Here is a 12093-nt window from a genome sequence, read left to right on the forward strand (position 1 = left end):
TGGTTTGAGGGGGCAAGACATTTTTTTAAGAAGGCGTTGCCCCCTCTTGCCCCTGCTTAGCCAGCCTTGGTCAAGATATGGCTTCATCAACTAGGAACTTACAACGGTGTTTGGGACACTACTTATACATTATAATGGGAGAAATGAAAATGGGCCATTTGGCCATTCACTCATTTTCTCCTATTCAAATGTATGACAAATGGCACACTTGCAATGAGATGTTTGTTTATAAAGAACTTCTAACATATGCTTTTTTCAGATACACTCACTCATTCTTGAGAGGATTTTGCTGCAATACAAGCCATGGTGCTGGTAAGTGTAGATTTCATTGGATATAGGTAAGAGCACTCACCACAGGAAAAGAGCTGGGAGTTAAGAGAGGACTGAGAAACACAGGAGGTTTAACTCTTCAAACACTCATCAGGGAAAAGTGAGGTCACTGGGTGACAAGATGGATGAACTATCAGGTCTGAATAACACCCAGCCTGCTTACATAGACTGTAGTTTGATCTGCTTCACTGAGATGTGGCTTTGTAACAACATATTGGACAGTGTTATTGAACTTCTTGGTTTTTAAATTTACTTGTTCTAGCAGACAGAGGAAAAGAAATGCCACTTTTCCATTAGTACCTACTCAGCACGGTTGGTCTTGGGTCAATTCTACTCCACACGGTTTGGTTTGTTTTCCATTACAATTGAGTAATATCTCAATGTGGGTGGGATCGCCATTGGTCTGCAGCTTTTGTCAGACTCTGGATAAGTAAAGGAGAGACAGCAAAGCCTTGGAGCAGTGGAAGCTAAAGGACATGTGATGATAAGGTAATGCTACATTGCTAAAATTGTCATATACACAATAAGCTGGAGGTAAACAATTTAACAATTGAAGATTCTAGTTAGTTATTGTAATATTTATGCTGTGACTAGTGACGCCACCCCCTACCCAATCAGTGACCACCAGTCTTGTAACTTTGTGTTTTCAGCACTACTCTGCACAGTTGGAAACACATCTAACCAGGTACTAAAAATAGTAACTGTTCCACATAACCATTACTAATTGAAGAATCTAAGAAGCGAGTAGAGCTGTAACGAACCACGCCAAGTAGTAATAAGTGGGAAAAGAGCATTAGATCACAGGCGTTCTCCACTTGCTCAGAGTTGATGGGGTGTTGTGGTGTCCCCACAGACCTACTGTTCATTGTAGCCACTGGATGAACCTCATTTTCTTTCCCTTTCATGTGCATGGGTCCAATTGCACACAAATAACTACCCATGGATGATGATGCTCATACCATATGAACACTTGTTTACTCATGAAGGCAGATATACATGTACTGCTTGTGTACATCCTATTATGACATTTAACTATCATACAAAATGTTTTAATTTTTGATAGTTGTTTTCATTTTGACCTGTTATTGTTGCTGTCTTATGTGGATTAATATTGGACCATCAACTTGTTGCTTATAGTTTTTTGTTTTTTTTGTTCTGTTTAGTCATCTTTGTTGTTCTTGGTGTGATGTACTTTTGTTGCTTTGTTTTCCCCGCACCCCATTGTCCTTCCTTTCTCTCTCCTCAGCCTGCGTTTTCAGGTCCCAACTAAATCCATAAAAATTAAGATTTCAACAGAAGGAATATTTTGGACTCCTCATTTGCAGAGCAAAATCTGTTAAAGCAATGGGAAGGGTTACAGTCATATTATACTGAATGCCTAAATTGCCAGACAGGACATGTTAGAAAAAAGAAAATAAAGTTTTAAGCCTAGCCTTAGTTTCATGTTTGATAATCTTTTTTGTAGAGCAAAACTCCCCCGGTCAACCAGCTTCTCCATATGGTATATATGGAGAAATAAATTATTACCAGACAAAGGGGTCAGATGACAGACTTTATGATTAATGCATTAACTGATTTGATTGCTTTATAAAAGAGCTTTTATTCTGATATTCGCACAGCTGTGTCTGTTTGATTTTATGTAGTACAGTGGGTAAAAAACCCATAATGCTTTCAATATTAACTGTTCAGTAAATTCCTCAGTCACATTGTATTAGTTTTGAATTTAGCTAAAACAGCACCCTGTAATAAGCACTTGTGAACATTGGTCTGATCTTTCAGTGCTCACCTTGTGCTTGATCACCTTATTATTTTTCTGATTAGTCAATAATTTTATCTTTTAAATATTTTCTAATCTATTGTATGTCAAGTTAAAGCCCAAATATGTTGAGATACAATTTATAGGTCATTTTGCCCAGTCCAGGTTTCAAGGTTCTTTCTCTTTTAATTTTCCCAATCTTAGTGGTCGGATTGTCCACTTACCTCTTCTAGTCAGTCAAACTTATTACTATAGGTGTTAAAAATACTATGAACAACACTCTGGAGGCATGACGAATCATGCTACAGAAATTATTTTTATCTTTGTTTCTTTTATTTCTTCTTTTTCCAAAAAAAAAAAAAAACATCAATATGGGAATGACTGAAACAAATATGACAACCAGTAATGTTTTTACTAAAATGAATCAAAGCAACTTAGTTCAAATATTCAATAATTTCTATTAATACTAAACTGTTCAAAACAATGTACATTGGCAAACAAACCTTAGAGTCACTATTTCGTATTTGGCCTATTCGATGACGATATTTCTCCCTTCTCAAAAAAGAAATCTCTGCCTATGCTGAAAAAAAAAAAAAAACTCCAAAATTGGGTATGCAAATGTTAAATTTAATGTCATGAACCTAGTCATAACCCCTACTTCTCAAAGAGTATCGTGAATCCAAAGCATATTAATAACAATTAATGAAAAATTATTTAAAATCCTGTTTTATGGTTTTGTTCATTTAGATTTTGTTATTGTGTAAAACCAAGCGCTGCTGATGCTGACAAAAGATTTGTCAGAGGTTTATTAATCACTTATAATATGCATCCTTTACAGCAATATCGGAAAGAGGTACTGTAAAATTAAGAGCACTCCCACGAACATGAGCCCACAGAAGAACAGCCAGACAGGAATGGGTCCTAAGGTAAATAGAAAAATGAATACATGAACAATAAATGAAGTTCAGAGATATGCTTTTAAAGTAAACAATAAATGAGAATACCAGACTTACTTTCTTTGGTGACAGTATGTACTTGACAGCGACTATCCACAGATACACTCAGCAATGCTGTTTTGTTACTTCTTTTGATATTTTGGCCTTTCAGCAGGTCAGGCAGAAAGACTACATCGGTCACAACGATACCATGTGACTCATGAACATAGTACAGCTTCTGCACAAATGAACAGAAAAATAAACTTTGATACATCTGCTTTATCTGTCCAGATTCAGGTTAGTATGATGTTTGTGTTACCTGTAAAGAAACAGATGTGTAAACTGCTACTGATCCTGTCACAGTCCCAAGGCCAAGAAACTTTCCAGAATCACTGTTAAAGATAAGTCAGACATTAATGCTTCCATCTGTTACCCTTAAAATTGTAATTGACCTTTGAACTAATTTCACTAAAAAATTATGGAAAATAAACTCATTTGAATCCTTAAGACTTGAAAACCATTCACTTATTTAGCAAATCCGGTAACTTGTTTTACTGCAAAATACATTGGTCCTAAAACACTAGACCTTGCAAAAATACATTTCGACACTATTTCTTAAATTTAAGTCAGTCATATAATGCATAACTCCTTTGCTGTCAGATTAAGACTTCTCGTGTTAACTATAATGTAGAAACTGAAGGATGAAAAAATGGGAGATGGAACCATTAGCAGTCAAATATATATGGTAAAATATATATGGTAAAATAAAGGGGAAGGTTGGGGGGAGCTAAAAGAAGGAGCTAAAAGAAAATAAATTCTTTCAAAATGATAGATTACACAAGTAAACATCTTAAGGAGCCTTTTTGGCTGCAGTGTAACTTCTGGTTGCAACATTATTGTGGAACTAGAGGGCATCCAAACTGATTCACCCAGCAAAATACCAGGTGGAAATTTACCCTGACGTATCCAGCTTTAACTTGCTGGTTATGCTGAGGGACAGGGAGGAGAGGGAATGTCACATGAGCTACAGTTACAGGTAACTGTCAAGGCAATTATTAAAAACCAGTAGGGCCCCTCTCTGAAAATATGAATTACTTTGACAAGCCCAACTGATATGTAAACAGGTTTTATTTGCAGTTTATAGAGGCGATGTCTGTCCTTTCTCCAAAACACAGACTTAATACAAGAAATAATTCACAAATCTATTGCACGTGAAAATCTGATTTGCTTTAAAACATGAAATTTTCCTTGATACCTTCTTGGTCTGGGCATTAAGGCTATGACCCAGTTAGGAACCTACAGGTCCTTCTCAAAATATTAGCATATTGTGATAAAGTTCATTATTTTCCATAATGTCATGATGAAAATATAACATTCATGTATTTTAGATTCATTGCACACTAACTGAAATATTTCAGGTCTTTTATTGTCTTAATACGGATGATTTTGGCATACAGCTCATGAAAACCCAAAATTCCTATCTCACAAAATTAGCATATCATTAAAAGGGTCTCTAAACGAGCTATGAACCTAATCATCTGAATCAACGAGTTAACTCTAACACCTGCAAAAGATTCCTGAGGCCTTTAAAACTCCCAGCCTGGTTCATCACTCAAAACCCCAATCATGGGTAAGACTGCTGACCTGACTGCTGTCCAGAAGGCCACTATTGACACCCTCAAGCAAGAGGGTAAGACACAGAAAGAAATTTCTGAATGAATAGGCTGTTCCCTGAGTGCTGTATCAAGGCACCTCAGTGGGAAGTCTGTGGAAAGGAAAAAGTGTGGCAGAAAACGCTGCACAACGAGAAGAGGTGACCGGACCCTGAGGAAGATTGTGGAGAAGGGCCGATTCCAGACCCTGGGGGACCTGCGGAAGCAGTGGACTGAGTCTGGAGTAGAAACATCCAGAGCCACCGTGCACAGGCGTGTGCAGGAAATGGGCTACAGGTGCCGCATTCCCCAGGTCAAGCCACTTTTGAACCAGAAACAGCGGCAGAAGCGCCTGACCTGGGCTACAGAGAAGCAGCACTGGACTGTTGCTCAGTGGTCCAAAGTACTTTTTTCGGATGAAAGCAAATTCTGCATGTCATTCGGAAATCAAGGTGCCAGAGTCTGGAGGAAGACTGGGGAGAAGGAAATGCCAAAATGCCAGAAGTCCGGTGTCAAGTACCCACAGTCAGTGATGGTCTGGGGTGCCGTGTCAGCTGCTGGTGTTGGTCCACTGTGTTTTATCAAGGGCAGGGTCAATGCAGCTAGCTATCAGGATCTTTTGGAGCACTTCATGCTTCCATCTGCTGAAAAGCTTTATGGAGATGAAGATTTCATTTTTCCGCACGACCTGGCACCTGCTCACAGTGCCAAAACCACTGGTAAATGGTTTACTGACCATGGTATCACTGTGCTCAATTGGCTTGCCAACTCTCCTGACCTGAACCCCATAGAGAATCTGTGGGATATTGTGAAGAGAACGTTGAGAGACTCAAGACCCAACACTCTGGATGAGCTAAAGGCCGCTATCGAAGCATCCTGGGCCTCCATAAGACCTCAGCAGTGCCACAGGCTGATTGCCTCCATGCCACGCCGCATTGAAGCAGTCATTTCTGCCAAAGGATTCCCGACCAAGTATTGAGTGCATAACTGTACATGATTATTTGAAGGTTGACGTTTTTTGTATTAAAAACACTTTTCTTTTATTGGTCAGATGAAATATGCTAATATTGTGAGATAGGAATCTTGGGTTTTCATGAGCTGTATGCCAAAATCATCCGTATTAAGAAAATAAAAAACCTGAAATATTTCAGTTAGTGTGCAATGAATCTAAAATATATGAATGTTAAATTTTCATCATGACATTATGGAAAATAATGAACTTTATCACAATATGCTAATATTTTGAGAAGGACCTGTACAACACTACTTTACAGTCACCAAAATCTACATAGGCAATAATGGCAAATAATAGAAAAGTGGTCAGATAGAGCAACATCAGTTACAGACACCTTGGAAATGTTTAGACCTTTAGTGATGATCAAGTCCAAAATATGTCCCTGTTTGTATGTTTGCTGTTTAACATGTTGAGTCAAACCAAAATTTCTGAGAGTGTCACATAGATCTATTGCACTTTTGTCTTCAAGATTGTCCATGTGAATGTTGAAGTCTCCCAGAATAATTAAATGGTCATAATCAACACATATCACAGATAAAAGCTAATTAAAATCACTGAAAAAGTTTGTTTTGGACTTAGGAGGCCTGTAAATATGGTTCGAACATGGTTCGGACCGGGCTCTTTACCTGGAGAGCCTAATATTCAAAAGAGTCAAATTTGCCCAGAAATACCTTTTTACATTTTAGTAAATCTTTAAACAAAGTGGCCACCCCTCCACCTTTTCTTTGTTGTCTGCTCTCGCAAAGGAAATTGTAGTTCGGAGGCGTCGCCTCTATCAGAATTGGAGCTTCATTAAATTCATGCAACCATGTAAAATAAAAACAGTTAATAAGGGGCGCAGCGCTGGTGGTGTAGGGGGTTAAGCGCATGACCCATGAACGGAGGCTTTAGTCCTTGACGTGGCCATCCCGTATTTGAGTCCTGGCCCCGGGGGCATTTGCCGCATGTCTTCCGCTCTTTCTCCAACCCCATTTCCTGTCTTACTACTGTCAAAAAAATACTCGGAAAAATAAAGGCCACTAGTGCCGCAAAAAAATTCTTGACAAAAAAAAAACAAACTGTTACTAAAACTCGGGTCTTAGACCAGGAGTCCAAGTTGGGTCTCATGTCTTTAGGGCACAAGTCTTAAGTCAAGTCTGAAGTCTTTTATTTTTGAGACTTAAGAAGTACTCGAATTGGAGTCTCTGGTTTATGCGTCTGCTCTGCCTTCTCAAACCCACAGTTGGTAGTGGCAGTGCTCACATCCAGCCATATTTTGCTGGAGCTTTCTTCCTGTTTAAAATTTAAAAGTCAGTAACTTGAAGCAATCAGCTTAGATAGAAAACTTTTTTTTAACAGAATAATAAACTTGATTGAATTGTTTAATAAGCAAGAATGAATGTATGTAACTGACTTTGACTTTGTAATTGACTGAATAGCTAATAGTCAATGCTGTACCACATACGATCTAGAGATTTCTCCACAGAAAACATTCTTTAAGGTGTTAAAAGATGCAAATAATACAATCTCATGTACAAAACATAAAAAAACTCTGCCCAAATAACTAACTATAGGGCAACATTCAAGTTTATTTATCTTTTTTTTGGGTTTGTTTTTTCTTTTCTGTGTTCTGTCAGGCAGAGTGGCACTCAGAATTGTTGTCTGAGTGCCAAGAAGAAGCCCAACAGATTTACTTTCACAAGTGGAGCATTACGGCTAATGCTTTAATGCTCTGCTTGATATTTATAAAATAAACTTTATTAGAAACTGTTTTGCTTAAATAAGAAGCAAGAAAGAGAGAGAGGTGGGACACAAAAGGAAACAGGGAGAAAAGAATGGAGGAGAGAAAGAAGGATGAAGAGATTACAAGATAACGTCCAAGAAGATTGCTTCTACACCTGAAGAAAATATATAACAACAGCATTGTTACCAAAAAGTGCAAGGTACTAATGAATGCAAGATGTATTTAGATGTGGCTCAGTGTAGAACATCTGTATATCTGTTAATACCCGGATGGAAACACCTGTGGGTCTGAGTGTGAGCGACCTTGTGTATACTAGGTTTCTTCATGAAAATATGGAATAACGGGTATGAGGAGCCACAGACCTCCCCCCCTGGACCCGAGACACACACGGAGGACATCCAATCCACAGACATCCAAAGGCCCCCTTGTTATGATTCTGGTCCATCTGCCTGCTCTGTCATCATGCAATTTCGACTCTGTTTTCTGCCTCTGGTTTCATGCCTCTGCCTGCTCCTTGTCTGACGTCCCTAGCCCTGGATCTCGACCATGTTTCTGTCCACAGATTTACGGCCCAGCCAAGCCCCTGGTTTATTCAACCTGAGCCTGTCCGGCTTTCAAGCCTGCTTGGATTCATTGTCAAGAGGACAATCACAGCTCTCTGTGTTCCAGCCTCAGCTTCAGCTGATTCCCCTGAGGTTCTGGATTACATCTTCTTCTGGGTTCCGCTCCTCTTTCCCAGACTGAGAAGGTTAGTGGCTTTACTTAACTCTGTTCTAGTCCTGAGTTTTATTCAGCCACTAACTCGCCTCTCTGTCCTCGGTGATTCGTGGAAACTGACTGCTGGTCTCCTGTTCTCTGATTCCTGTTTTGCTGAATAAACTTTCTACGCCGGAGCAGATCCAGCCATGGACCCAGAGACCCGAGACCCACAACAATGGACGTCATATATTCACTCGCAGTCCCCATACATACTCTATACTGCCAGGTACAGGTGCCGATACCCCAGAGGGGCAACCAGCCCCCAGACCCAGGAAGTGGTGCCCTTCCTTCCGGGGTGGAGACAGGCAGACCGCACTAGTGCTGGCACCGCCCGAACCCAAGCACAGCCCCCAATGAGCCCCTTCCCCAACCGTAGAGGGGGCCATTGACAAAAGAGGGGTCTACCTGGTCCAAACAAGCCCACCAACCAGAGCTGTCCCAGGATGAAACAGTCCCAACCCCCCAATGAATTCCAATCTCAACCCCCACACAACGCCACCCCAGCCTCCGCCCACAGGCGCAATAGAGTAGACACCACAGAGCACCATGTTCAGAATGTAACCCTCTACCCCGCATCAAGATGGGACAAATTCACCCGGTAAGAGGTCCCTGGTTTTATGTCATATTTAGGCTACTTTGGACTTGAAAATTTGACAACGAAATATGCCCATTCTGTGTCACAATTGTCTTTTATCACGTCTTTATTTATAATTTCCCTTTGGGATGAATACAGTACTTTTGTATTTAATCCTAATATAATGTCAATTACTGCCAAATGTCTTCAATTTAAAGATGTTTTCTTTCAATTTCTGCATTTATGGAAAAAGAATGTCACAGGCACTTTAACACAACAAAATACAGTTTTTATCATCCAGATCTCCTGAATCAGTTACCTGAGAGCCAGACTGGAGATAACTTCAGTACCACAGGGAGATGTTAGCATGGGAAGGAAGATCTTGCCATCCCACTTGGTAATATAGCAAGGAGGAGGTTTTTTGTCTCTTTTATGAGGGATTTGCACTGTGTAAAGCCTTCGTGCATCATTCTCATCTTCACAATTTCCAAACCTGAAAATAGATGAAAACAATTCAGATGGACTTATCAAGATGAGAAACCTCCTCCTATTTCCTTTTCTAATGTACCTGCAAGCCATATATCGATATGATTTTTCAGCTATTTGAGGCAGGGTTTCATGCCAGTTTAGACCTGTAACCAGCTGGTTGCCACTCCATACACTGCAGGTAAAGTCCCGCCCTACAGTAACAAGTTTCTGAAAGAGGAAACATGATATTTAAAATGTCTAATGAACTGAGCTCTTAGAACATTCATAACATCCACATTAAGAGCTGTCAATAGCTCACCTTGCTTCCAATACTCATATCCAGGTCTTCAATTTCCTCTTCATGTGCTTTAAAATCAAACTTTTTCTTGAGAGATGGAAACTTAAAAAAACAACAAAACAACTATGTCAAAACAAAAACACACAACTCAGACATCTAGATCCAAACAAACCTATTACCTATTAAGGGTGTCCCAATTTGGATTTCTTTTTTGCCCCCAAAAATGATTTGCCAATACAGAGTTCCACTGTCATTTTTTGTTAAACAATGGGGCATTTTGTAAGTATTAGGCTCATGAAAAGCAGCAACAAAATACTGTCAGTGTTTTGAAAGCCTTCCCCCGAAAAAATGCATATGGTTGTCATAAAGTGGTGTGTGAATATGTTAGAAAAGCGCAGACAGTATACTTCGCCTTCAGCTATCAAATATTCAAGTAATTGAATACTCAAAAACTGTTAGATTAATGGAGTATCAGATATAACTGTATAATGCTAGTTGTTCCCAAACCATTTTTTTGCCGTGAGGCTCCCTGACAGAATGTACAATAATAGCTGAAATAAGGCAATTACTATCCATTATTGTCTGTCTTTTAATTAATTAAAATCCTTACAACTTTGCTGTGAGGTTAGTTTAAAAAAAACTCACCAACTACCCTCATAGGTACTATGGAGTCAGGCCCATAGTTTTAAAATTTTCTTCCATGACTTTGACCTCACCTGTTTCCAGTAAAGCTGTTCACATGTGGAATATTCCAAATGTGTGTTTTTTCAGCATTCCTCAGCTTTCCTAGTGTTTTGTTGACCCCGTCCCAACTCTTTTGAAATGTGTTGCAAGCCTCAAATTCAAAATAGGAGAATATTTGCAAAACAAAACCAAAAAACACAATTACACTTATCAATATTCACAATAAATATCTTGTCACACCCACTTGTGTGATTTGCATGACGAAGTACTCCTATTCCTTTCTGAAATCTGTTCTCCACTGGTAAAGTGTATGGAAGAGATGAAATGGGTTGCAATGTTGGCAAATCTTTCAGATATCTTTGACCAAATAATATCACTGAACACCTCTCTGCTGGGCAAAGAAAGCCAAATATCTTTGGCACATGATCGAGTCTCTACATTGAGAAAATAGTTGGACTTATGGTGTTGTCATGTTAATCAGAGCTCGGTGGAAATGTTTGCAACATTGGAAGATTTTGAGAAGGGAGAGCTGTTACTGAATTTTCAATTCAATTCAATTCAGTTTATATACAGGTCCTTCTCAAAATATTAGCATATTGTGATAAAGTTCATTATTTTCCATAATGTCATGATGAAAATTTAACATTCATATATTTTAGATTCATTGCACACTAACTAAGACTCCGTTCAACACCATATTCCTTTTGTGATTTTTCCATAACTGCCATAATTGCTGGTTTGATTCCATACACACCCACTGCTGTTTTGTTTTATTTTGTTTAGTTAGATATTTTACCCCTTTTGTGTAGAACTTTGCATGTTTGATTAGGTGAAGATTATTGAATTGAAGAGCGAATTGTATCAGGACTGTTAATTTAATAAATATAATATAGATAAAAAGAAGGCGTTTGTGTTTATTTTGTGCGAGAGTGATTTGTCAGTCAAAATAAGGTTCCCACGTTTTGGCAGAAACGGTTGATTAAACAGTGACATCTAATAATAGTTACCAACTATTACCGAGAATTTAATAATTATAATTATCAAAGGCTTTGAGCCACAATTACAACACCAGAGGACATCTCTGGTTTCGATTCATAAATGAGGATTTTTGGTTAAGAAATTAATTTTCTCAAAATTATGATTTTTAATTATAATTCTTGATAAATATTAATTAATCAATAATCATAATCCCAACAGTCCTAATACCACCGCCCTTTTGGGCTGGTATTCACAGGACAGCCCTTAACAGACCGAAATATTATTTAATAAAAAATTAAAGTATTAATATTAAATAATAAATTCATATTCATAATCACAACATTAGTGACAATGACCAGAATTAAGAAATTCACTTAAAATCCATAGTCTGTCAGATAAATCTCCAAAAATTCACCAAGAATGTTTTCAGCACTAGAGGCCTTTCTGTTTGATAGTAGGCAAACAGGAAGGAGGGGCAAAGAGAGGGGGAGACATTTGGCAAAGGTCGCCGGGTCCGGGACTCGAACCCGGGACGGCCGCTTCAAGGACTATAGCCTCTATATGTGGTCGCGCGCTGCCCCCTACACCACCAGCGCCGTGCCGAACAAGAACATTTGTAATCGTCATTATTGATTAGCATATATCTTTATACATTATTATTATACAACAAGCAGTCAGTCCAAATTGAACAATGTTTATGGGGGATTACAGGCATTGTCTACTTAAGTAGTGTGCAAAATTCCACAGTGTTCGTACGTTGTAGTGACGTGCTTTGAGATAGAATTTTAGCTAGAGTAGGTACTTTTCAGGATTGTGCACAAAAGACATGCCGAAGGTTTAAGCTCTCTAGGTACCACGAGTGATTTTTGGGGAATTTTTTTATGAGCGAAAGTTCGGAGGTACATTTTTGCCCATGAGGCA

At 38.8% G+C, this 12093-nt stretch overlaps 1 protein-coding gene across 3 annotated transcripts in view; it reads right to left on the minus strand.

The window, feature by feature from the left end:
- Positions 1-2397: 2397 nt before the first annotated feature.
- The window catches only part of preb (prolactin regulatory element binding), a 57423-nt gene continuing 47727 nt past the window's right edge, over positions 2398-12093 (minus strand). For all 3 annotated transcript variants that reach the window (XM_047361316.1, XM_047361315.1, XM_047361314.1), the window contains 6 exons: positions 9532-9612; positions 9313-9440; positions 9064-9237; positions 3341-3413; positions 3100-3259; positions 2398-3007 (listed from right to left, as the gene is read on the minus strand). In XM_047361316.1, coding sequence (XP_047217272.1) covers positions 2919-3007; positions 3100-3259; positions 3341-3413; positions 9064-9237; positions 9313-9440; positions 9532-9612 — 705 coding nt within the window. In that variant the 3' untranslated portion in view covers positions 2398-2918. The remainder of the gene's footprint in view (positions 3008-3099; positions 3260-3340; positions 3414-9063; positions 9238-9312; positions 9441-9531; positions 9613-12093) is intronic.

Source organism: Girardinichthys multiradiatus, chromosome 3 (assembly GCF_021462225.1).
Source record: "Girardinichthys multiradiatus isolate DD_20200921_A chromosome 3, DD_fGirMul_XY1, whole genome shotgun sequence".
In the NCBI taxonomy this organism is placed as follows: domain Eukaryota; kingdom Metazoa; phylum Chordata; class Actinopteri; order Cyprinodontiformes; family Goodeidae; genus Girardinichthys; species Girardinichthys multiradiatus.